The 27,509-nt window shown below is 41.2% G+C and overlaps 1 protein-coding gene across 3 annotated transcripts in view; it reads left to right on the plus strand.

Annotated features, from left to right (window-relative positions):
* The window catches only part of abr (ABR activator of RhoGEF and GTPase), a 136,185-nt gene that overhangs the window by 82,786 nt on the left and 25,890 nt on the right, over positions 1 to 27,509 (plus strand). For all 3 annotated transcript variants that reach the window (XM_084374108.1, XM_084374109.1, XM_084374110.1), the window contains 4 exons: positions 1 to 105; positions 4,785 to 4,859; positions 11,333 to 11,430; positions 11,524 to 11,655. In XM_084374108.1, the coding sequence (XP_084230234.1) occupies positions 1 to 105; positions 4,785 to 4,859; positions 11,333 to 11,430; positions 11,524 to 11,655 (410 nt within the window). The remainder of the gene's footprint in view (positions 106 to 4,784; positions 4,860 to 11,332; positions 11,431 to 11,523; positions 11,656 to 27,509) is intronic.

Raw genomic sequence — 27,509 nt, forward strand, 5'->3', positions numbered from 1 at the left:
ATCTCCAGGCATGTGTCCTAAGTTCTGTCGAGCTCCAGGTCCTAACCAGCTCCTGTTTCAAACTCCGAACTGTCCACAACATTCCTGTCACCAGTAACAAAGACGGTAAGGAACACTCACACACAATATCTTCTTTATGCTTTTCTTCTTCTGTTTGGACGCCTTGTGTGTTTCTCCTTTTTTTTCTCAATCACAAACACATTCAATCTCCCATTACTCCTTACTCTCCTCTCTGCTTTGAGTTTAAAATTCAAACACAAAAGCCCCTGTTACAAAAAGCCACATAATGAGAGAGGGGGGCCTTGCAGGAGCGAATCTAGGTTACAATATGTTTCCCATCTAGCTTGTAGCAGTCAATGCCACGCAGTGTGTTGACGGTGGCCTGCGCTGAGCTCCCAGCTCCTATATGTTTGTTTTTGCTCCAGATCTCCACATTGCACCGCTTTCAGAGGCTGGTGGTGACATTAAAGCCATCTGGCCAACCTGTTCTGATCTCCTCAAATGCCACAAGCGTCTCCGCATTTGACAGAGAGCTTTTCAAGACACTGAATCTTTTTAAAATCATCATACAGACAAAAGGTTTTCTGCTTATATCACGGCATCTCTCTGCAAGTGAACCATTATTTTGACATTCAATACCTTTAAAGTGGTGATATTGGAATTTCTTGCCTTTTATTTTGCATTCTGGTGTACATCAAGGGAAACAAGAAGTCAGTGTTGCTCTCTGCTCTGAGCCTTTTCAGATGTCAGTTGCCTGCAGCTGAACAGTGAAGTATATTTACTGTGACTTTTTATTTTATTTTAGGGAGATAGGTGCTTCTTTTCCTTTTGTGCTCATGCTAATTACCCAGTTCCTACTTCAGTCATTCAAAACAAACTAGAAACATAAAACACATCAAGTCCAGGTACCAGACAGCAAGTTTTCATATCAATTATGAAATAATGAAGGTGTTTAAGACAAGTGGCAAGGCTAAACACAGACTTACCTTGTTTATTGGGCATTGTCATGGCTCAAAAGCTGACCTCCATAGACAGGTATGGTCTCATCTTAAAGTAGAGATTCTGCAGATTAAGTCTATACCAGATGTGTTACAATCTGGTAAAGTTAGACGCAGTTTAAGCCAAGATAAATCCCCCGTTTTTGTATGGCAGGAACCAGGAGGGTAATCAAGTGAGGGTGAGTCACAAAGGTTTTGATCAGTAAACCCTCAATGTTTACATTAACTTCGTATTTATTTTTTCGTATAGCAATAAATGTCGCATATATATCTCATTGTCCTTTTTCTCTGATATCATGCAGCCCCACTTTCAGTTTTTAAGTTTAAAGCTTTAAATCTCTCCATGCAGTTAAATTAAATGTTTCACCAGACAAGCTGTAAATGGTAAATGGACTTTTATTTATGTAGTGCTTTTCTAGTCTACCAACCACACACATTCATACACTGATGGCCGAGGCTGCTTCGCAAGGTGCTGACTTGCTTCACACGGACTCACAATCCGATGGAACAGCCGTCACGAGCAATTTGGGGTTCAGTACTGTATCTTGCTCAAGAATACTTCAAAGTGCAGCCAGGGGGATCGAACCACCGACCTTCGGATTAGTGGATGACCCGCTCTACCTCCTGAGCCTTAGCGGCCCCAAAGCTGTGTTTCTAACATTACACGGTGAACAAAGATTATGTAGGAAACACGTTGAATATTGCAAATGCCCTGCCCCCCCCCCCCCCCCCCCCCCCCCAAAAAAAATGTGTTGAGATGGAAAATGTTACATTTTTACAGCAAATGGTGCTAGAAAGCGTGTGTTCTCCACTGCAAGGATAGGTAATGATAAACTGTATACATGACATTTCTTTGTGGAAGTTTGAAATGTTGAACATTCTCCACATTTATAGTTCCCATCTAGTACAGGAGATTAACCAACAAGTCCTTTAGATTAATATTTTTGCTTGAAAGTCATGATGGGATGTTGAAAATTAATTATATGCCAGTGTCTCCTTCAAATATTAATTCACTGTTCAGAGCATTTTGAGTTTTTAGCTGTGAAAACAATATGAGATTCCTTTTTATCCTTTGATTTGCTCCAAATAACATCTGATCTGACTTCCTTTTACATTTTTAATAATAGCAGAATTTATTTGATATGCACTGTTCAGTCTCACCATGTACTGACTCACTCACTGCAGCAGCTCTTTATGGAAGTAGTATGGTTAATAACATTAACTGCTTTGGCGGAGGTTTTTACTTACATGTGAACTTGCTCGGCTGATTTGATTAAACCCTCACCTTTGTGCTCTGAAACACGTCCTTCATTGTGCTTAAGTTTGTTTGAAATTTCCTCTTTTTTCCAGGGAGGTAATATCCCTGTGTGTTAAAACAGACCCCAGGCCCCTTGTCATAAACACACAACGATGCACACACACCTCGATGACATGCGATGCAGGGAGCACAGTAGGCGTTTAAATGGAGACCAGCTGGTGACGGAATGTTTCTCATAACTAAGAGGATGGATGATATTGCCTTAAATAGAGAGCCTTAAATACTCAGACTTTCATTTGACTCCTTTTGATAGGATAGTTATCAATTACCACATGTAATGTTAATGGATTTCCACAGTTTATTGTAGGAGTTAGATTATTATTTAAAAAAATAGACCTCAGTTTTAGTTCTAAAAACAGCACATAGGCCACCTCGAAGCTGAACCCTTGAACCCTCTCTCTGTGAAACTCTCACTTATATACAACACACACTCTCACATTTAACCCCCGTGGGGCTGACTGCTCTCCTCTAAGCAGCCTACACTGGAGCTCCAAACAGCCCCGCAGCCCTCCATCATAGTTTATTTACCAGGAAACAGCCAGGCTTCACAGGCCTCAACCTAAGCAATAGTGTATCTCCTTTGTGTGTGTGTCAGCGGGACGGGGGGTATATCAGGCCACCCAACAAACGTCCACCCACGACCCTCCACTCGGCCACCAGCTCAGTTGTTATGGCAGAAGACTGCTTGTTGATGTGAGGTCTGATACTGATCTGACAAAAGGTTGTAATAACAGTTAATTTTCACTTAGTGTTCTACAATAAGTTATTTTCCTCAGCCATTTTCTAGTGTATGTGTGTTCAAGTTTTGGCCAAAAAGTGTTCAAAGTGTCTTTTCTCAAACATGAATTGGAGCCTGGGTGTTGCAATGGGTGAGAACAGTTATTGGAGTGGATTTTAGTAATGAGTTTTATCCGCAGTTTGGACCACCCAACCTGAAATGGGTGAAAAGCACACATTCCTCCCACCGAACAATTTTGATTAGCCCATTTAAAGATTTCTAAATGGCTAGTTTTTTATGTTCTTATCCTAAATCTTGGTTGATGATTAATCAAATCACCAACTGCACAAACATGTCCTAAATCCTTCATAAATGCCACTTGTTCACGTGAATGTACACATCCGGGAAGTAAAGGCCATATAGCCTCATAGAGCTGCCTGTTTGTGGTCAGGTTTAATTCACTAAAATGTTACCAGAGTGTTAAAAAGTCTTTCTGCTTTTGGTAAATCAGCAAACAGAAACTTTTAGTGTCAGAAGTCGCATTGGAGGTAACAAAACAATTCAAATCAGAATCCAAATCAGCTTTATTGGCCAAGTATGTGTACATCTCACTGTACTACACAGACATAGATACACAGCTAGGAATGAAAAATAAAAAACAAATAAGGTAAAGAATGGTTAAAAATAATAAAGAATAGTAAATGGTCAGAACTGAACTGTACAATAGCATATGAAAGAAAGTAGCTGTGTATGCAGTGTATTAGGGGCACCATGGACAACGCCATAAAAGATTGTATGCAAGTAAATTGCTCTTGTGTTGTAAACAGTACAAGTAGTGCAAAGATGAGTACTGGATAAAATGCATACATGGTGTTGGTGGATTATGTCCATGATATGCATGTATACATATCTATATATATTATGTACAGCTAGCAGGATTTACATTGACACATTATGAACAAGGAGCAGAATATATATTGGCCTCAGCAGCGACAGTGAATAATGAGACGTACATGTTGACAACGGTGCATTTGAGACTGTAAAAATCTATTGTAGCAGTAAGTGGATGTTTTTATGTTAGAGGTTTATTGACACTGTAGATCAATAGTACAGCTGCCAATAACCAGTCCAAGCGTAGCTGTGTTATAAATGAAAAGGAAATGGATTGATATGAAGATAAAAACTGAAAAACATATCTCTAAAGCAAAGTGACACATGAGGTCAAAGGGATGTGACAGTCATGGAAATATCATCCAAGAGAATATTATAGCCTAAAGTTGGAGTTGTTACTCGTGCTACTTGTGAAGTTTGTTTTAACTAAAGAGAAAAAGTCCAGAATAATTGCTACAAGTTCCTAAATCACTCGTACGTGCAGAAGAAATCTGTTCTTGCATGAGATCCAATGTCTTGAAGTGATTAAATAAACAAGTTTTCTAGGTGTATGAATGTTTCTAGGTTTCAGGGGCTCTGCAGCAGAAATTTGACTGAAATGACTTCATCAGATACAGTAGTACTCAGAGGGGGATTTCTTTCCATTTCTGTCTGTAAATCTATCTCTTACGGTGTCCTCATGATGTTGTTTTGGAGATACAATGTGCAGGAGTGGCTTACAAGTCATAATTCACAATGACTGTTTGTCTTTGCATTGTTTTATTTACACAAACTCCCATTCTGAATGCTTTTTAAATACACTACGTCACCATATTTACACTTGGAACGGGACTAATTGCGCTGTGTGCTTGTTTTCCAGATGAGGAGACTCCTGGCCTGTACGGCTTTCTGCATGTGATCGTCCACTCTGCCAAAGGATTCAAGGAGTCAGCAAGTAAGTTGGACAGAAACATCATTTTTTTCTATTATTTTTTTTTTGCTCTGGCTCAGCATCCCCTCACACATAGTTGCCGTGCACAGAGGCGTTTGCCAGCAAAACACATGATCCAGTCAATCACTGCAGTCTGCACATGCAATTTTCATCGTGGCGTGGTCCAATACTGAGATGGCCAGATGGATTGATGGAGGATAAGAGCATAGAAGACAGCACAGGGAGAAATAGATAGACTCAGAGGAGAAGTGGAAGCCACAGTGGAATTTTTGTGGTTGTTTTTATTTAGCAGACATCAAATATGACACAAAAGAACTCACATAAAAAACAAAAGAGAAAGATTGTGCACAGCAGACGGGGACAATTTTAAGAGTGAACTGCTGGCAAACTTACTGCCAGTTGTCTCTGATTTATTGCCTACCGTACACAAATGTTCCTTTGTATAACAATGTGTGCAGATACAGCTGTGTGTGTGTTTATCATCAGTGGACTCGAGCGTGATGTTGGCAGGGCTGTGTCCATACTGGACAGCTGGTGCCGCGGTACACTTTGTGCCCTGTTGCACAATCACCAGTTCAAATATCAAAAATCTGGAAAAGACACAGAGATGAAGCAATGTGATTTCCTCAGTTACCATGACAGCCTTTAGAACGTGAAAGCTGGCTCGCTAGAATTTCCCGGGTAATGGATTGGAAAGCTCTCTCTCCTCTGAAAGCCTGTTTGATCCTCGGTGGAGTACGGAGAGCTGAGGGGTTTAAAAAAGAAAGAGTGTGTGAGTGCGTGTGCGTGTCGAAAGAAGTTGGGCAGTTTCACTGATACAATTTGCTGTAAGTGTGTCCAGTGAAGCGTATAGAGTCAGGGTGGGGCATGCAAGCAATGGAGGTAGTGTGGGGTTGATGTTGTGTTGTTGTTAAGGGTCACTCTGCTGGTGATGATAATGGCCATTACGGTGGCATTTATCCCTCAAATGAATTACTGTTACATACCCTGTTTAATGTACAAAGAGGCTTTGTAGCTGGTGTAATTATTTTGTCAAAATGAAATAAAATGTCCCTCTAAATGGGGTCAGAGGAGAGAGTGGAGCGTGAATGCACACACTGTAAATGTTGTTTACTCAACTCTGAAAATCTGAAATAGCATTTACACACATCCCTTGAAGTGTTTATGCTGAGTTTGCAAAAGTTCAGAGCCTTTTTTGCACTTTTTCTTTTGTACGTCCTGGGATCACTATTGCCGCCCACTAGTGCCAGGTGAAGAAAACAAACAAACCCTCCTCTTCACTGGATCCAGCAGAAAAACAAGAAGGAGGCAGTCAGACCAAAGACCATATGTTTGATTATCAGCCCATTAGAGCTGCTAAGCTTTATCTATTGGTTAGTCAACTATTAAGCTACTTGACAACTATTTTAATAATTGATTATTGTTTTGAGTAATTTGAAAAATAGTCCAAATTCTCTGATTCCAGCAACTTAAATGTGAATGTTTTCTGGTTTCTTTTCTCCTCTATGACAGTAAACTGAATGTATTTGTGTTGTAGACAAAACAAAGCATTTGAAGACATCATTTTTGGCTTTGGGATACACCGAATGATACTTTCATTTATAGACGAATCAACTAATCAAATAATCAGGAAAATAATCAACAGATGATTTGACAATGAAGATAATGCTAAGTTGCAGCCCTAAATCCAAGAGAGATGGAAAAATACTGGATATTTGTGTGGATACACAATACTGGATAGTTAGTCCAAAATTAATTGTATTTTGTATTGTATGCTTTAATTCTGTTTACACAACACAGCTCTACAGTTCAGCTTTTTTATCCAGCTGTGTTCACAACTCTCTGTGCAAAAGAGTCACCAGCTGCTCCCACAGAGCACCACCACCGAACACCTGTGTTTTTAGGTTAGAAAAGTGCTGCGTGTGTGTGTGGGTAGTTGATTGTTTATATGTGGGAGTACACTGGCTGCACCTGTGATGCTGAAATGAGAGTTTTATTTACCACTACAGCTACTCATAGTCAGTAAAACATTTCATATGAAGTGTAAAGAGTTTATTGATGCAATTACGTCAAATAATACACTTTAGTTTCCCTGAAAAATTATTGGTGTGATAAGTCACTTCAAGCCGTGCAACTTATGGTTTAATGTACTTTAATTTAATTTTAAACTCAGTTCACTTCAGGCCTAAATGCACACATCAAGGTCAAACATTGTATTTGAAAATGGTATTTATTTTGCATTGAATTACCTGACTTGTCGTTATGTTTAAGGTAAAAAAAAAATGACAGTTTGTGTCAGCAGTGTGATATGTTTGTTATATGTTTTTAATATTCCTGTGCCTGATTATGAAACCTGTCTAGTGTTGGCAGAGAAAATTACAATTTGCTCATGGACGGATGTTTTTGAAAACAGCTCAGAGATCATAGAGTTGATGGGAGACATTGTGTTCAAAATCCTGTTTCTTCTGCCTGTGTGATTCCCTCCAATACCACAAATTACTAAAATTGCACCATTTCCTCCAGATGTAGCTTAATGATGGCATCAAATCTGCCTTTTTTATGTAGAGTGTGTGTGTGTGTGTGTGTGTGTGTGTGTGTGTGTGTGTGTGTGTGTGTGTGTGTGTGTGTGTGTGTGTGTGTGTGTGTGTGTGTGTGTGTGTGGTTTCATTGGCGTTGTTGATGTCTCCTTCACTGTCTCTTTTTAAGTCATTTCTCATTGTGTTGACTTCCCCTGCAGGCCATGTATACAGTACAAGGATTTTCACACAGTTTTTTGCTCTTTTGCATAATAGTGTGTGTACAGTATGTGCTTTCTTGTAATGCACATGGTCATTTTTATTATATATTGACTGGCAATAACAGCCATTATTCAGTGATTCAGATTGTTGAGTAGACATCGAATCATCACCTGTTTTTGTTCCTTCTTTGATTGAAAAAATCACAAAAGCTGCATGTAATAGATTAGTTTATTGGAGCTGTGTTATTTATGTCACAACGATCCCCCCCCCAGTGGGAAAAGGCTTTAAATTCAGCCCAGGGCAAAGTAGTCAAACTGGGTCACAGAGGAGGGGGCTGGGAGTCAAGCATTTCCCAAAAACTCTTGCAGAGAAAAAAATTATTGGAAAACATGACCTAGTAGAGAGGTGCAAAACATGTTCACTTTGTTCTCGGCTTATTGTCTCGGTTGTATGTGAGCGTCAACAAGTTGTTTTGTCGCAGTACTGAAATAGACACAAAACCTTGAAAGATCCATATTCGATACCTTTTGTGATACCATGGGGAAACAGTGACACAACATTGAGGGTGTAAAGTTTTAGATTGTCAAACGTTTCTTTTTCTTGGCTAGTAGCAGCAAATGGCAGACTGACTGTAAAGATTAACCATCACGCTTTTTTTTTTTTAAGAAACATTTGGTATTTTTTCTCTTTAGATCAGCCCTTTCAAAATGTGTGTGTCAACCCACAGTCGGAGAGAAGAGATAGCTAGAGAGCGCAGCTGACACTGGTGTATCGATACTGCAGAAAATGAGTATTGAAACCGTTTTGAGTATCACAAAATGTATTTCTTGACAACATCAACAAATGACTTGTGAATTGTTCCCCGTATACGTGTACAACACCTGCTGCAACTTGATGCTGACAAGCCCCAACAGTTGTTCAAACTGAAAGAAATCCCAGTCGTTTTAAGCGAGCACAGCTACAGTAATCTGAGCCTTTTCAGCAACAGCTAAAGAGATTTCGACTTAATTTATATTTGATGTAGATTATTAATAATGGAATAATAGAACAGTGGCTACAAGACAAAGGAAAGTTATGTAACAGATGTATTTTTGTAGCTCTAACATGCCCATGCTTAAATCGGAACCAAAGTTTTCATCACTCGCCACTGTTCCCATAAAAAGTCAAGACAAAAACCCTGCAGTAAGTGTTCACATGTTCTCATGACTCTTGTGCTTTCTACGTGTAATCTAATCCAGTCATGGCTGCATGCATTCCCATTCACTGCTCACCATGCTTTTATTAGTTTTCTCCTTCTGGATTCTATGAAAACAATTTGATTATGTCCTTTTCCCTCCTCGTTTTGTTCTCTTAGCAGGATATTTTCTCCTGAAGCCTTCCAGCTAAACATATAGACAGTTAGCCATTCTGTCGGCGGGGACTTGTAGCTGTGGAGACACTGATTAGTTTAACTGATTATCACTTGTCTCCTAATTCTGTGAACCCGCTGTTTGACCCGGCATTCAACACAGCCTCGGGCAAAGATTAGCCTCCTGTATAAGAACACACGCATGCCGCAAGGGCTGCAGGCCCCAGTTGATTGAGATGGAAAAGGATGGCATCCATTAACCCCTGCATTTAGAGGTCAGAGACCCCATGCTGACCAGTTTATCCCCCTCATAGTTGGAGCCTGATGGTGACCTGCCAGGAAAATGAAAACTCATGGAGTTCCAGGCCTTTTTTAGTCTGTCCTACTTCTCATATAGCTCCTTCTGGATCCAGTGCGAAGACACAAAGAGAACTCTCTAAATAAGCTCTCTCTGGCCTTGTTTGAATTTTAGGTCTGGGCACACAAACCCATTTCACATGGAGAGGAAATCAACTTCCAGAGAAAACTGGGAGCTGCTCAGTAGTATGAATACACTGCTCTTCTCCGCGGCTAGATGAAAAAGAAGTTTAAATCACAGCAAAGTCTCAAACAAATGCCCTCACTACTTTTTGAAACTGATTTGCAGCTGTGTGCACAAGTATACACCAGCTGAATCAGTTTCTGTCCCTTCACAGAAGCAGACTCTGACAGGTAGTTTGTGTATTTTTGGGAAGTCAGATGTCGAACCAGAGGTGAGGGCCATGAGCCGTTATGCCTCCTGTATGTAGCGGAAGTGTACGATAACTGCTTCATTTCATAAATATCCTCCAGATGGTCACACTGAATTCCCCTCCACCGAACTTCCCTCATACTACGGCCACTAATCTCTTCCTCGTTGGGAGTAATTATGCCCGAGCCGTTCAGGATGCTGAGAAAACAAACAAAGAAGGAATGAAACCAGATGGAATGACATTCCATTATACTGTATAGCCCTGTTACAGGTAGTTATATGACTACATTTGAATGTTTGCTCCAGTCAGGCATACTTTGGTATCTCTCCATAAACCAAGCCTCAGGTTAAGCTGGTGTGTTTGATGTTGCGGTGTAAACATCTTCTCTTTCATTCTGCAAGTGCGTCCGTCTCATATGTATATAAGACTCATCCACCCCCAGTGCCTCTGTCCCCCTTGCCCAATCTCGGTGACGTTCTCGGTGAAAGGTCAAGCAGTACAATCCATCCATCATGCTGTCAGATGGAGGTTAACCCCGGGGACTAGGTCCAGGCTGCGGGGACATACTATAGACACTTTACAGACAGGCGGTAGCAAGGTCTGCAGGAACCGCTATGGCAGCATTTAAAGAAACACATTAACAGACTTAATTGCTCTGTGTAGGAACTGAGTGTTAGCTGATCCCAGGGGAGCAACGGCTGTGGTATGAGGATGTAAAGATCTGAGGAGTGGGCTGGTCCTGAGTGTGTACACAGGCAGGAGATTGATGTCTTGTCAGCTGACGAACTAAAACATATTGACAGTTTAAAGGACTGTTTCACTTTAATCGAACGTTACCTTTTTTAGCTTTTAAGTGCGCATTTATTATAATCTGATACCAAAATAAGACACTCGCTTACTGTCATTGTATAAACCTTTAAAAATGTTGCTTTCAAACATTGTAAAAGACATTGAAAATAACCTTATGTACACTTTTGACTTTAGTACAGAAAAACTACATAAAGGTACATACACATACAAAAACAGACAAATACACAACATCCAATAGTGCATATATGCTCTAGATAGTGAATTTGAAAGATTGATGACATTAGAGCGGAAACTATTAGTTGATTCATCAGTTAGCTGATTTATTAAAAAATCAATCACCAACTATTTTTTAGTAATAAGAGTATTTATTTAAAGCAAAAATAAAAGATTAAAAAAAATCACTGGTTATCTTCTTTTAAGATATTTGAAGACCTCTCTATGGACCCTGGGATCTTATTGTGGACATTTTTATGCTATTATCTGACATTTTATACACCATACCAAGAATGTATTAATTGAGAAATGAATCTGCAGATTATTTGTTAAAAAAATTAATGTTAGTTGCAACCCTACATGAGCATTACACACTATTATAACATGACTTCAATGTAAAGGAACTAAATGAAGAAATGCTAATGGCCTGTGATTACGCTCACCTTTAATGAAAAGACATAATTTCCTCTATACAATGACATCATTACCCACTAAAAGTCCTTTTAATGGCTGTAATAACTATTTAATGGCTGCCCCCCGAAACACAATTAGACAAGAAAGCTAAATGTTTATTCAGTGCTCTTCAAGGCTCCAGTTTTCTTGATGGATCTGTCTACTTCCTGTGTTCCCTCCTAGATCTATACTGCACCCTTGAAGTGGACTCGTATGGATACTTTGTCAGCAAGGCCAAGACCCGCGTCTTCAGGGACACCACAGAGCCACAGTGGAACGAAGTCAGTCACCAAGACATCTTTACTTCAGTGTCCATTTCTCCTTTTTTGTCTGCAATTTCAAATATTTAATCATCCTTTTCTATCATTTAACAGGAATTTGAGATAGAGTTGGAGGGCTCCCAGTACCTTCGGATCCTGTGCTACGAGAAGTGCTACGACAAAAGCATGCTCAACAAGGACGACAACGAGATTGTTGACAAGATCATGGGAAAAGGGCAAGTCCAGGTAAGAGGACGGCTGCTGACAGGCCATTACAGAAAGCAAGCATACACAAAGAGAGACGTCTACTGTATGTCCTCTTGGGGACGTTTCCCAACATGTGACTCATTTTAATTGGCTGTCTAGCCTCTATGCACAGCCGAGTGGTTTTGTCGCGGTGGCCTCTAATGATGCTGGTTGGATTAATCGTCTGACAGAGTTTATTTAAGGGGGATTTCCCCTGTCGTGTTGTGAGAAACATTCCCATAAAAATCTTTTTCAGTCTTGTTAACTCGATCCTGCCTGCACAGTGGAATCTGTGGTTTCTTGGTATCAAGACAAAACGCTGTCCTCCACTCTGCGTCCTTGTTTAGGTTTTTGCAGAGAGGGGAGTCATATTTCCAATTTTCCAGAACTTCTTTGGAAAAGTGAAGTGAATCTTGACTCCTGTCATTTCCCCTGCAATTGAGTCCAAGTGCTGTCGTTGTAGTTTCCTCCTCTTTAATCGATAGAGCTTCTCCTCATGAATTCAGGTCAACTCTGAGGGTTTCAGTAGCTCTCATCATCAGTTCATGTCCTCTTGTTTTCTTCAAGTGATGCATGTGTCAGTGCCAGAGGTGAGCTTGAAGCAGGTTATTTTTGAACCAGCTTCTGATACTTTTTAACTCTCCAAACTTAACAGAAGATATAAATCATGTCAATCATTCAACATTTGTTTGTTGCTGCTAGAATAACATTTGGAGTTGCAGGTAAAAGCAGTTTCAGTGACAAGTTGCACTGGGAATACAAATCTCCTGTCTAACATCGAGAGAAAGTGGGGCAGACATGAATCAGTCACATAACGTACCATTTTAAAGGAAAGGAAGCATCTCAGAAATTACTTATGAATCTTATGTTCATCTTGAGTGAGTTGGTTGTTTCCCCGCAGAACCAAGTTCCTGTTGTTTATCTTAACAGTCTATGAATGGAAGAAAACACCCACGACATATTTGTTGCAACATTTTCTGTTTGTCACTATCACTTTCCTTTGCTTTCCTCTTTCAGTTTGATGATTTGTGTCCTTGATTGTTGCCTCCGACTTCCTCTGAAGAGCAAATGGGAATACGAGTCAGTGTGCAGCATGCAGGCATACTTAATACATCTTAATGTGGCACTGGATTTACTTGTATTATGACCTTGGATGTTTCTAGAAAAATCAATAGAAACATCTACTCTATGAAGATGATATCAATCTATGGATATACACCAGTCAATCTCCGTTTCTGAAAATAATTAAACCTTACCTGTGCCTGCGTGTTTGGGTTAATTGGGTCAGTAGTCAGCTCCTGATGAAAGATTAGCTGACCTGTGAGAGGATTAAAAACATAATTTTGCACATGCATGTGTGCACATTTGTTTCAAAGTTGGTGTGTGCAGGGAGAAAAAAAACACTTCTCAGTATGTTGGTGAGTTTGTCCTTTATTTAAACAGGTTTATTTTTGGTTTAACCTCAGATTTTGCAGGCAGAACCAGACAGATGAATGCAATTTACTTCCCCTTTCTTACTTAAAGAGGAACATCCCATCCCATCGTGCAGTGGTTCATCAATGGTTCAGCACTGTATCTTACATGACAGTAAAACCCATCCTCTCTGGTATGGCTGCCAGTCAGAGAGACAAATGCTTGTGCTTGTGCTGCTGTTGCTGGGAACATCCACTTCCAGCCAACAACAGCCCCCAAAAAAACACAAATAAATACACCACATGTTTGCTGGCTCGCTGTGAGAAGAGGAAAATAGATATGGGGATAGAAATGGAGAGAGAGAATGGCATGTTCTATCCCAGAGTCTGAGAGGGTGGGAATGGTGGGTGAGTGTGTGTACCGTAGAGAGGGTTGTTGGGATTATGGGCGTGTAGTTGGTGGAGAATGAAGTGGATGATTTTGTTTGATTGTATCAACTGCGTAGTGCTGATGAATTACATTTTAGCTGGTTCCATATTTTTAGATGGAAAGGTTTTATGCTTTTCTTTGTCATAAATGTCTGCAAACTGAATGTCTTAGAGTATTGGAAGTGGAGTATTGGAATGTGGTTCAAGGCATTTAAATGAACTACACAAATTGTTGTGGGCAACCATAATAGACATTTTTCACTATTTACTGACATTTTAGAAGTAAAACAGTTAATCAATACATCAAGAAAATAATCGACAGATGATTCGATAATGAAAATGGTTAGTTGTAGCCCTCCAGTACAGCATCACTGATCAAAGGCAATGCTAGTCCAGGGTTGTGGTGGTAAAACTGAAAAATACACCAATATTTTAAATTTTATCTACAAAATGCTGATTCCATTGTTATCTCCCTAAACCACCTCCCTTAACTTGAGGCTCTGAATGCAAGCATGTTAAATCCATGAACCATCAAATGTTTGGGGTTTTTTTTAGCTAAACTTCACCATCAAATTTCAATGCTCCCTTCCGTGTGCTTGCATTTTTGGTTTATTGTCACTAAAACATGATGAAACCCTGAGTAAAGACTAGTTTATGTGACTGCAGTGTTTATGTTTTGAGACATTGTGGAACTGATGTCACATCATTCTACGCCCTTATCTAATGTTCTATGGATTTGGCATAGCTGTACATTTTTGCAAAGAATAAGCCAGAGGGACGTCAGTCTGCTCCACAGTCTAGAGTGCATACCTAAAGATACTTTCACTTGGACCCGAGCTGTTTGCTTTCCTGGTGAAGCTGAGTTTAGAAGGAGCCTTCTGTGTTTTGCTTTCCTCTCTGGAGACCCTCTGATTTATTTAACAAGCTCGTGGAATACTGACTGACCGTAAATGGGCATATTGGGCTGGAAGTTTTCTTTTTTTACCCACTGCTGTTACTTCACTTTGTTACCGATGAGAAAGTCGATCGCCTCAGTCATCAGAAGATGTTATGATTCTGGCCAGAGATTTTATTTTGATAGTCTCCAAGGAAACCTGCAGGATATTTGGTGCATTATTCTGTGATATGCCTTCATGTGCAGGAGTTATATTGTGATGTCTGCCAGTAGCACACACATGTTAGCATGATTGAGTTGCTTGTCCACAGGGGGAAATACCATCATTTATTTCCAGCCCTTCATCCCCTGAGCAGATAACCTCTGATCTCTGAGGTCACGTTACTAATCCTCCATTAAATGGCAACAATGTCAGGGGTTACTCTCCCCCTGTCTCTCAAACTGGCAATAGAAATGGATTAAATCTTAAATGTCTCCGAGCAGGGAATTTGCAAAATTGATCCATATCAGCTCCCAAAGTTACCAGTTGAAGAGGAGCCTCCAGTGTGTGATTTCTTTGGCATGTTGTCACTGATAGTGTTGCGCTGCAACCACTGATTGTCTTCTGGCAAAACAAACTTTTGTACACATGGTGTGACCTCAATTACAATCTAAAACTTTTTATTGTGTTTGGTGTCAGATGTTGACACTAGATTTTAAATGTGCCAATGAGGAGATGGACGTTTTTTAATTAGAAACGTTGTTGATTTCTGATAACATTTAATTGCCCGTGTGATGCTTCACAGATCTCTGGTTGCCAGCATTGTGTTCAGAGTTGCTATAAAGGGACACCGAGTCCTGAGCTGGTTACGAATGGAAAGAGCAAACGGTCTCCTGGTTTGCCTCATGAGTTCTCCCCAATGACCCTTATGTGTCGGCTGTAGCTCGCAATACTTGTCTTCAGAGGACCTGTTTAGGTTAACAGCCCCAGTGCTCTGTGTAGCAGGAACACATCATATCACCCAGCGTCAGCAGCACTTTCATCTGATAACCCATCCCAGCCTCCACTGGGCTCACCTCTCATGGTTTTTATATTCCGTCTTGTCAGGGCAGAGTGCGTTGTCTTTCATACACCCACCAGCCCCTTCAGTCGTTTAGTCTGTTGCACTGTCGAAGACTGGTTAGAAAGAGAAAGTGGTCGGTATTCATGGCTCTAGATTGACATTGAGGTTGTTTCCTTGGAGCAGAGGTTATCAGAGTGTGAGCAGAGAGAGACAGATGCATGCTGGTGTTTTAAGAACAACAGGAAGTTAGTTATTGAAGCATGGCCATCTTATCAACACGTTCAACAGCCAGAGCTTCAGAAGAGGCTGTGACACACAGCTCATGGAGCCAATTAAGATACTTCAGAACCCTTAGTGCCTGATTGCAACAATTTGCATCTAAATGCGTACACACACAGACATGATACAGATACTTTTCGATTCAGTGTGACTAACGCTGCTTGAGGATCATTATCGCTTATGTCCATCATAAAGAAATGTCCATAAATCTGCTTATAACTACAGAAGCTGCCCTGAAGTAATAATGTTTTTTGGTTTTCTTCAGTATAAAAGTAACCCAGTGATAGTCCATGATAACATTATTCTTCCTGTCTACATCCTCCCATCCCCAACAAAGCATCCCAAATTATGGCAATGGTGGTTCCAAGATTTAAAGAATGATTATGGGCCATATCAAAGTAAGACAAAGAATAATTAGGGGGTGTTGGGGGAGTGTAGTTGTCTCAGTTTTGTCTAAGAGTGTCAGAGTCAGTCAATGTCAGAGTTTGAAAACCCCAATCAGCTTATTGGTATGCACGTATCTGAGAGTCTGTCACTTGAGATATCACAGCCAACACCACATGCTGCACTGATTGTTGTCCCCACGGTGCTGCTTATCTCACTGAGGAACTAAATGTTCTTTGCAGTGTCCTGTTCTGTCGCATCTGATGATCCTATTATGCGTCATGAGTCGTATAACATCTCCAGAAATGTCCCCAGCAAAGGGACACCACCTCAACCTCTCAACCCTTTCTTCCCCTTCTCTTCCCAACACTCGTACACCTCCCTCTGCACGACGCTGGGGGTTGTTTTTATTGGTTTGTATTCCAGTTTGAGCGCAGTCCTCCATGAGCTGTAATCTGATCGTTTTGAACGGCTTCCCGGAGATGATGAGAGCCAGAAAAGTTGGGCATTGGCTGCGAAATGGAGAAAGGGGCGATGAATCTGTTAATTCCTGGCAGCTCTTAGCTGAGGGGCTGGACTGGGGTGCACGCATTAGCTGGCGTTACTGTAAAACTACAGGTGCAGAGGGGTTGTAAAGTTTTAGGGCGAGCATCTATCTGCACTCTCATTCCCACTTAAGAGCCACAGCGCTTCCCACTACGTGCAGCATTAGATGCAAAGTTTGACATTTATATGCTACGTGAAGGGTTTATTGGTGAAAGTGCCGTTGTTTGGGCTAATGGCAGGCTGGCCATCTGGAGAATTGGTGGTGAAGCTCGTGAGCCAGTGCGGAAAAGTGCACGCCTCAAGTTCTGATCTAATCTCTCAAACATCATGCCAACATCAGGCAGTCATGAGAATAAAATATAGACTGGTGAGTCTAGTTAGTAATATATACAGTATGTATGATCAAGTCATTTTTCATTCAAAAACGGTGAGGTGCTTTTAAGCAGATGGGGAAGTTGGCCACAACATTTTTTGGATTATTGTATTTTATAGTCATCTAAGTAAAACTGTTTCAGTGGAGTAAAGAATTAACCCTGACGGGAACAAACATTTTTTTTCTTTCTTTTGCTTTCCATGGAAACTGATTGTAAGACTCCCAAGAGATTGTTTTTTTCTCTTTAATTTCTGTAAAAAATGTTGCCTCTGGGGCATGCAACGCCGTGGTATTTCATGTAGTATTTGTTTTGCACATGGAGCTCAGTGATTTTAATGAGTGTGTGTGTGTGTGTGTGTGTGTGTGTGTGTGTGTGTGTGTGTGTGTGTGTGTGTGTGTGTGTTCATGCTTCAGTGTGTAGGTATTAATATGAATTAGTGTCTAATACACGGTGCCATCTATTTTGTTTCTGTGGGCTGTCATTTAGGGCTGTGATCTGTCATGTTTCCACCCTACACACCCCCTGCGGCCATACATACGCGCACGCACGCACGCACGCACGCACGCACACACACACACACACACACACACAGCTGTCGACAACATTAACAGATGAGACTCTGCTGTGTGTGTTCAGCCCCCCTGGGGATAAACCAGACTCGTATACACACACAAATGGGTGATGGGCTAATGCATTGTAAATGATACCAATAACTTTAGCCTGCTGCGTTACCTGGTGTTTATTAGCTTGCATCTCCTTTGTCTGGCGAGGTGTGTGTTTGTGTGTGTTTGAGTGGGGTGGGGGTTGTAGATGGATGTCAGTGTGTACGTTCATTCAACAACAAAGCTCATCCAAGCCCTCATTGCTCTTTTCCTCTTAAACTCACTTATTCTTTATGTACCCTATAGTTGTGTTTTTTCTCTCTATGGTTTTTAATGAGACTCGTCCCTCATAGCCTGCCTGTTTTTGAGCATATGGTGCTTTTTTATTGATGAGTCCCAATTAAGCCGACTTCCTCATCAGACGAACCTTGATCAGTGGAGCTGATAGCAGTGTTTTGATGGATTTTTAGTATTTCCTTGTCATCTTCCTACAAAGAAGCTCCTCCGTCACAGCCCTCACTTAGACAGCCTTTGTTCCCACTTAAAAACATCCACTCCCTGCCACTTGGGATATGCATGCCCTAAATAACTACATGCACTCTCAGATCATGCAAACGTGCAGATACCCACGTTTTTTTCTTTTTGTGAGTGGAATAGGAAGAGCCCCCAACCTGCCAAATATAGTTTATGTGAAGAGTGAAGGCAAAACAGACACATTTGATCAACATTTGTCATCGACAATCTCACAATCTCATATGCTTTTGAGTTTTTCTAGGAATCAGATGTTCTAGGCTGAGAGGAAAAGGCTAGAATGAGAAATTGTAATGCGGTTTGCAGTGGTATGGTGGTAATCATGTCCAGCAAGTAGTCTATTGCAGCTAGAGATTCACTGGCCGACTGGCTAGGGACCAATCTTTGCCGGTTTTCATCATGACCAGCGACTGGCCGATCAGTGTCAGATGTATCCGATTCTGTGCTAGTCACATTTTAACATGTGTCGCCCACCCCCCAACGGGATGTCAGCCCCAAATCTAAAGAAAGAAACTAAATACTTGATGTTATAAAATATGTGCACATTTTCAGGTCATTGTGAGATTCTTTCTGTGTTTTGGTGTCATTACGTCATCTACAGGTGTGCTTTCTAAAAGCCCCACTTTTCGCTTCTTGAGTTGACGACAGGATGTGTTGTGATCTGTTGCACCTGTTTTTTTGGGGCAAAGTAAAACATTGTAGCCAAGGAGTATGAATTGCACATTTATGTTGAGTATAAGGATCTGTTGTCTGAACCGGAGCAGGAAACTTTTTATTCCACTCACGTCATTTGCGGCACATTACAGACAGACTAAAAAAAGAGGAAAGTAGGACCTTTTGTACTAAATTTCGTGGCCATCCATTCGATGGTTGTTGAGATATTTTAGCCTGGACAGACCAAAAGACTCGCATTGCCTTCCCTAGATCCAAACTGCTTATGCAACGGTATGAATGTAGCTTTGAAAAATGATGAACAGAATCTTACTAAATTCAGAATCTAACCATTTGAGTAAATAAATGCCAGAACTGGTTAAAATCTGAGCTGCTGGACTCGCTACAAGTCGGAGGCGTTGGACAGCCTTTTGAATTTGCCGAGGATAAAAAGTGAACTGTGAACTGCGTGGGAAGAGCAAAGCAGAAAAGCGTCGCTGTAGCGGTTAGATGACTGGGGACCGGGTGAAAGAATAAAGTGAGAATATAAAAAGGCCATTTAAAGGCCAAAGGAACTGTGTTTGTGACCTCCTTCACATCTCTCTGTCTCTTTTTCCCTCGCCCTCCCATTTACCCCTCTATGTGTTTTTCTCTAACAGAAAATACTAACACATTTCTCTCCAATAGACCTAGGAGATGTTGAGGGCAAGCCGGCTTTGTAATTGGTCCTCATTATAACGTTACATAATGTTTCAGGGAAGTGTAAAGGATTGACAACAGATGTACGACTTCCTACCATGAACGTGCATATGCAGCACATGTGGAGAGCCCAGTTGAATAGACACAGACGAGAAGGAGATGGAGGAGGACAATAGGAATGAGAGCCCCAGATGGTGGCCAATTATGTGATGCTGAGAGTTAAAGTGAGAACAAAGGAGCTCATCACAGCCCGAGAAATGAAATGCTCTCCAGAGAGACGCCGTGAATCTCTCAACGCATTTACTACCGCCCTTTTGTCTTGTGGAAGAGTCCGGGTTCAGGAATAATTGGAAACAGTCTGAAGGAGGGGGATCAGCTAATACAAAGAGTGTCATATTGAACACTGAGGGCGTCAATTCAAGTTCAGATAAAACCGTGAGAGGTGATGAGAGCCTCTCAGTCCAGCCATAATAGCCTGAGTTTTACATTTCGACCAATGAAGATCAGTTAACTTGGCTGTTATCAAAATTTCTCAGCGTGTCTCTAATTGTTTCAGCTTCTTGGTAGCTTTGGAGCCTGAGACTGAAGTAAAATGCAGAGGCTCTGCCGTTACAGAAGCAAGAAGTGGTTATTAATGATGACAAGTTGACTTTTGTTAACACCCCAACATTTCAATGTCTTCGTCACCCTGCTGTGTTTAAAAGAATCAACTCTTATCCAGTTTTCAGTTAGGGACTACAGCTAGCAGACCACACCAAGAAAAAATATTTGATTTAATATCAAAGAGAAATCATTCTTTGCTATGATTAACCCTGTGGTTCCCCCTCTGGTGGTCTATGTTTAACAACAGTTTCTCTTTCTTTTTATCCTGGGCCTTTCCAAATTAGATTTTTTTTTTCCCTTGGTCCAGGCCAGTCATATGTCCTTCTAAATCGCATTTAAACTCAGCATTCACACATCCCCTGGCTGCTCTCAAGCTGTGGGTTTATAGACAACAGATGACATTGGGGGAAGCGATTCACCTCATCCCTCTCATCACGGTCCCACTCTGACTCGGTGAGGGGCAAAGCTCATTTCATGCTTGGCTCTGTCTGCCAGCTCACTGCGAGGCTCAACCCATGGATTGTCTGGGGTTCACCTCGGCTGTGGGTCTGTGAAAGCCCCATGTGGTCAACAGAGGAGTGTCCTTGTGTGCCTGGAGATGTTACCCCTGTTTCTGTTTACCTATTGTTCCATGCTGGTAATTGAATCTCGTTGATATGAAATTCATTGAATATATAATCTAAAGTAGTATCGTATCATGTGAACTGGGATAACCAGGGTTATTTTTTTTGCCACCAAATGCCCCAAAAACAACATTGTTGAACTAGCCCTCGAGCAGCCGAGTAATTTTGACTCATGTCTGTTGGGAGCAAAAGAGGAAGTCAGATGACCTTCTTACAGAGCTACTACGGTCGCAGGGGACGTCAAATGTTGAATGTTGAACTTTAACATAAGAGATTGCTGTTTGTTAACCGTTTCCAACCGAAAGTCAACTTTAACCAAGTGCTTTTTATTGTAACCATGACAATGAAGTTCCCCTAACCTTAATGAAGTATAACTTAACCCAAACAGAAATGTTTCATATCTTCCATGACCCTAAGCAGCTTGTGTTTGTGCTTAAAACTAACCAAACCTTCACAGTTAGTGTAGTAGTTCCCTTGCTCACTTTATTTCTGAGGTAGATTAGAAGATTAGCCTAAAGAATGGAAACAGGGGGAAACGGCTAACTTGGCTCCGTCCAAAGCTAACAATACCAGACTTCCACCACCTACCACCTTAACTTGTACAAAAAACAAAATATCAAAGCTGCAATTTTTCTTTTTAGAGGGGGTTAAGTGTCTATTTCTTTAGCAGGGATTGTGACTTCCTGTAGTCATTATGATAAGCTTAGCTAGTTAGTAAGCTAGCTGCTGCAACCTTATATTTAATGGACTTACATGAAACTGGAATCTATTTTCTCATCTAAATCTCTGAATAAAAGCAAATAAGTGTATTTCCCATAAATATCAAACTATTCCTTTAAATTAGCCTTCCCTCTCTATTCTGCACTTTCTTCCTTCGTCCTTGGTTGACTGGAGAAGCTCTACAGAGACACCGCTCAGTGTCGCTCTGCCTTCTTTTCTCTCTTAATCAGATTTCACATCACTGCCAGAACCAAGTCTCTGACCACCAGATGCGACTCTCTTTTTTATCCCCCAAAACCCAGTGAGACCAGAATACTTTCTTCCTCTCCCTTTCCCTCTTGTTGTTGTTGGCAGCCATTCATCCCATATTAAAGTAAATAGGCCTCAGCAACACACTGTGTCCCAGCATGGAGAGCCCGCTCTGGCTTTCAAGTGGCCAGTCAGGGGACCAGAGCTGTTCTTACAGCAGTAAAATGTGATGGATATCCATCCGTAGCTGTCGTTCGCTCGGGGCTGCTTTTGTTTTGAACCCCGCACCATCCCTGGGAAGCTGGTGATCGGGTCGGATAGTTATGAAGTCGTAGGGTTTACTCAAATGCCCCTTTTGTCAAAATGATCTCCCTTCAGCTGTTTGTTTAGACATGATGATAGTGCAGGAACTTCAATGCTTTCCATATGGCCATAGCTGGGGTCTGAGATTGAGCAAGGATTTGCCCACTGTTGTTCTGCACCTCATTACGCAGGATGGTTGATCATCAGTGGGGCCTGTATGAGGGTTTGTTTCTTCTAGGAATTGGAGATATTGTGGGGAGGACAGTAGAGCAGTGGTCAGCAGCAGGAATACGTGGAATTATAATTATTGGCTGTATTATTTTATGCTGAGTTGTGGCTTTAAAGGTCCAATTCATGAGATAATTGATTGTTGAGTCTCATTCCCAACTTGTCGAATACTGACACTTTGGATTTCCCAATTCGTCAAATACTGACGCTTTGAGTTTGGGTTGGCCACCAACCCAAAGTGTCAGTATTTGACAAGTTTGGAATGAGACTCAACAATCAACTATCATGCAAATTGGACCTTTAATCCAAGATGTGTTGTAATATTGATCTTGGTAGAAATAAAATGGTCTTGGTCAGCTATCAACATTGTAGGAATTCAGTATCTTGGTGAAATACTTAAGAAAGACAAATGGATACTTGTGTGGCAGGATGAGCTCCATGTTCTCCACACTTCCCTACTACACCCTGTCTTCTTTCTAGTATTTCACTCTAAACGGTTTCTCCAGAAGCGGCCATAAGAATCCGGTGGTATAGTGTGTCTGAAGGATTACTGACATCCTAGTTTTCCGTTCTACAACCTCAGGAGAAGCTTCGTAAAGAACCCGTGATCAGAAGAGAACATTTTGTATCAGCAGAAGTGGTTCAGGTCTAATGATGTTTAGACAAAGTGCGGTGGCCTTCCCTAGAAGAAAAACAGCAAATGGTTTGACCATCATGCTCAGATGAGGTTTAGATATTATCTGTCAGTATTTTCCAGTCCTGTTGCCATTTTATTGTTCATTGACATCCCTGTTGAAAATTCCAATGATTTTTGAAAGATGAGCCTCACCCCTGCTGTCTGCCAAGAACTGTGAGTGTGTATGTGCGTCTGTGTACTCATTCCTCATGTGCTCCTTGTCCTTGAGCCCTTTGTTGAAGTACTTACATATCTGTGTGTATGCCTCAGTGAGCTGTCAGATCTGTCTTTATACTGTACGCTCTGCTTGACCCCTAAAGCCTCACTCGCTCTCACACTCACGAAGGTATATTTTTCTCAATAAAGGAAGACATAATAAAGACATTTTGACAAAACTGAAAGTTCATTAAGATAGTTAATCTCACAAGTCCTTGGTTGATACCTAGTGCTGAGCTTGTGTTGCCTCCGAGATGAAACAGTAGCTGATTGTTAATCAGTAGCTAGAGGTAGTGCAGCTGTTATTTTTGGTTTCCTGCGTGCAGTTTTTGCATGTTAGAGTGTTGCAGCGGCATCTGCTCGGTGATCTAGCTTTGTTCATGGGTGAGTCAAGAGAGAAAGCCCCCAGCCACAAACACACATAATGAATTTGCCTGCTAGACAGAGTAAAAAAAATGAGTGGACATGAAAACTGCTGGCTGAGGGAAATGCTTATTAATAGTATTGTTCCCAGGCTTGTAGGAATATTTAAATAGTCCTTTAGCCTGTAACCTTATCTAGACTGTGATCTTGAGCCCAATGTAAGCATGAGCTGATGTACAGTGGCGGAGATGTGATTTATGACATCCAGATTTATATCTAACCATAGTGGTAAAGTGGGCCAGAAGCAAATAAAGAGCAACATTCAGTCAGTGCATGACAGCTACTGTCGAATAACAGTAGGATTTATGAGGTTATAGTTTGTGCTGTGGCGGTGGCACCAGCTGCATGTCAAAGTGTCCTTGGGCAAGATACTGAACCCCAAATTGCTCCCAGGGGCTGGTCCATGAGTTTGTGTGAAGCATATTGTGGGGAGCTTTGGTTAGGAAGTGCTTTATCAGTCCTGATGAGCAGGTCGGCACCTTGCATGGAAGCCTTTGCCATCAGTGTATGAATATGCGTGTGAACGGGTAAATGTGGCATGTGTTGTAAAGCTCTTTGAGTGGTAGGTAGACTAGAAAAGCACAATATTAATGCAAGTCAATTTACTTTTCATCATTTAGTTGTGTTAGTTTTATGTTGGCTCAATGATTTGCTATAAGCAGTTCATTTTGAATGGTTACCGGTTAAATACGTAGCTCAACAGGTTAAAAAGCACTTCACATATGAATCCTTTCTAATAAGGTGTTCAGGTCAGTAGTTTCAGGTCATGATTCAAACGGACATGCTTTCGTGTTTCCCTCTCTTCACATTTCAGCAGGTCCTGCTGACCTTTCCATATTCCTTCCACTCCACTTATCAGAGTGGTACAAGACTTCTCCATGTTTAATGTAAATGCACAAGAAACTGGGCAGTTAGGTCGAGTAATGCTGAGATGACCTCACAACTCATGTACAGAATCTACACTCTGCAAACCCCCAGCTACTTTCAATGGATCAAGTTTTCATAACTCCGGTTATTGCAAAGGCTTTGAGTGGTTGTTGAGTCTATGACTTCCCATGACATGCCGTTCATACGGCAGGACCGTGAGCGGTGCCAGGCATTTGATCCTTCTTTATGACTTCCTGTCCCAGGGCGAGGGAGTAGAACTGCCCATTTCCTGTTGGGACTGTGCAGGCTACATGAACTCTGAGCTTGCTGGTGGACTAATGGTACAGACCCTTATCTAATGTGTTTTTTATTTTTATCAGTAAACACCGGAAACCCCTCCTGCTCTTGAGAGTCCAGAACTGAGATTTTATTAAATCAGGTTTTGTGGTATTAATGCTTGCAGAAATGCAGTTGTGCTTTACAAATATGCATACAGACTGGCAGCTGGCCACCCTGACAGGTGTTTGTATTCACTGATGAAACAAAACATTCCTCACTTGTCAGATATACATACACTGTAAGGAGTGAAAATAATGTAAGCATATACCAATAATGGTTCTAAGGTGCTTTCTACATATTGCTTAACCCTTTTGCAGCCATAAAAACAAAGCTCTTTTTATTGGCTTCTCAAATTTCTGACTTTGGACCTCAGTGTTGGGCCCCTTTGACACGACAAATTAGGCTAATGATGATGATGCAATTGTTTTCAAAGGAGGAAACGTTTCCAAAGTCCCTCCAGAGTCCTCACAAGAATGTTTTGAACTTGTCAGCTGTGTAAAGGATGAGGTCATTACTAATGCTGTTATTGAGTGTTCATGGCCTCACCAAATCCAGTTCTGGTGGCTCAAAGTATTCCAACTTTTGCCTCAGTCACACGTTAAAGGAATAGTTAAAAACAACCTTAACAACTGAAGTGACTGGGCACTTTTAAAACATATAAAACGATCAACAAAAAAAAGGCTCCATACAGCTCAACCATTATCAACCAAGACTCCAGAAGCCCTGAGATCCCAAATTTATTTGAAAAATGGTTATTTACATCCTTTTTAAGCCAAAATCTTCATTGCCAAGCTAAGATGTGGACTTTCTTTGCAACTTGCCACCCCTAGGGGCCAGCACGGCGTCTGCAGCCTTTTATTTCACAAAGCTCTTGCCAATGAATAAAAGTCAGTCCGAGGTTTACTCTTGTCTGGCCTCTTGCTTGGTCACTCTCCCTCTTTCTCTTCTTACCTTCCTCCATTAACCTCCTCTTTGATCGCTTCACCTCTACCATGATGCCCGCACTTAGAATACCAAGCTAGCCTCTTCTTATAGCTAGCTGAAGACCCATAGTTCATACTGTGTGACGTGGTGCTGTAAGATGTTATGCACTTCTCATTAGACATCGTACCCGCCCAACCAAAGTTACATAGTGTAAAAACAGGCAGTGGGGGGCATGGAGTGGGTATGACAAAGGTACCACTCTCCCTATTACAACTCGGCGAACCATTAAAACTTCTTTGAAGCTGTTATTTTAAGTTAAATAAGTTATATAATGTTGCTTTAAACCTTTTTGCTTTGTTGTACAAAAACACAACATCCAGCGAGGCATACGGATCAAGCAATTTATGCACTTGTTTGTATTTGCTTATGTTGTTATATAAAACTTAAATAAAGTAGCCTTTTAAATACTCCACAATGACTTGACCACTGAAATGTACCATTCTAACCAACCTTGGAGAACAACACTATTCTCTCCAGCTCTTAGTGTTTCTCAGATGACGAGTGCTCTCTGAGCATCGCTTCGCTTGAAGCAGCCTGTTGCATAACCAGCGTGTCGTGCTGAATTCATCTTAGAGATCTTTTTTTTTTAAAAGTCCCTGGCAGAGTCATACAATGTGTTGATCCGGCGGGGGTGCCAGCTCGAGTGTGTACCTGTTCCCTCCGCCGGTCCTGCTTTCAAAGAGCTGAGTGGGTGTTCATGAGGGAGGGCACCTCAAAAGTCTATTTCACAGAGTCACAAATTGTTTGAATTATGTAATGTGTGTTGTATAATAGCCTGGAGAGATATGTGTACTGTATGCGTGTGTTGCAGGAGCTGCAGAGGAGTTGTTTGGGTTGATTGCATCTCCGCCCACATGTGTCTTCTTCTGTCCCTCCAGTACAACCTGATGATGTTTCACTCAGCCAGGCCGGTCAGCTTTAGTTAGAGAGAAGCCAAAGTGAACCAGCCCCACTAATCTCGCCACTGGCTGCTTGGTATCGATCATTAGTGGAAAACACTTGTTTAGTTGTTTAATCCGTCTTCTTTATCTGTGAGTTAGATAGAAAAAGGGCAGAAAGATCAAGGATCAAAGGGGAAGAAAGAAAAGAAAAGACTCACAGAGTTGTTTGGTACATCAGAGCCTGAGGTGGTTTGCTGTGCTGCCCCGCTGACACTGTGACACAGATTTGTCATCATAAAAACAGCAGTCATCGATGTTCTTGTTAGGAGCAAGGCGCAGTCACATTGACTGAATGATTGATTTTCCACTTACAAGATGATGGCTTCTTCACCTGCTAATGAGATTTTGACCTGACACTTTTAATGGTCTTAAAATTCTACTTTTTACTGGTGAAAGAAAAGGGAGGCTGCGAGGATGTGGATGCAGCGGGGAATTAGCAAACAGAAGAGCTGACCCAGTTTTGTTGAAAAGAAAATGTTGTAACTTACAAAAAACAGATTTGATGATGATGGGGATTTCATGCCCATCATTAAGATGTAGAGGAAATACACCACCTTGTCCTCATTTTGTGCTGATGATAATTTTAAGAAATCGTGAGCCGTGGTTGTGCATTATTTTATAGAGCTGTAATGATATACTATCAAATTAATCTGCAACTATTTTAATAATCGATTAATGGTTTGAGTGAAGTCCAAATTCTTTGATCCCAGCTTTTTAAATGTGAACATTTTCTGGTTTCTTCACTCCTCTATGACATTAAACTGAATAGAAAGCAAGACATTTGAGGACATCATCTCGGGCTCTGGGACACACTGATCGACATTTTTCCCAATTTTT

This window comes from Pagrus pagrus (assembly GCF_965226575.1).
Source record: "Pagrus pagrus genome assembly, chromosome: 14".
Classification (NCBI taxonomy): Eukaryota; Metazoa; Chordata; class Actinopteri; order Spariformes; family Sparidae; genus Pagrus; species Pagrus pagrus.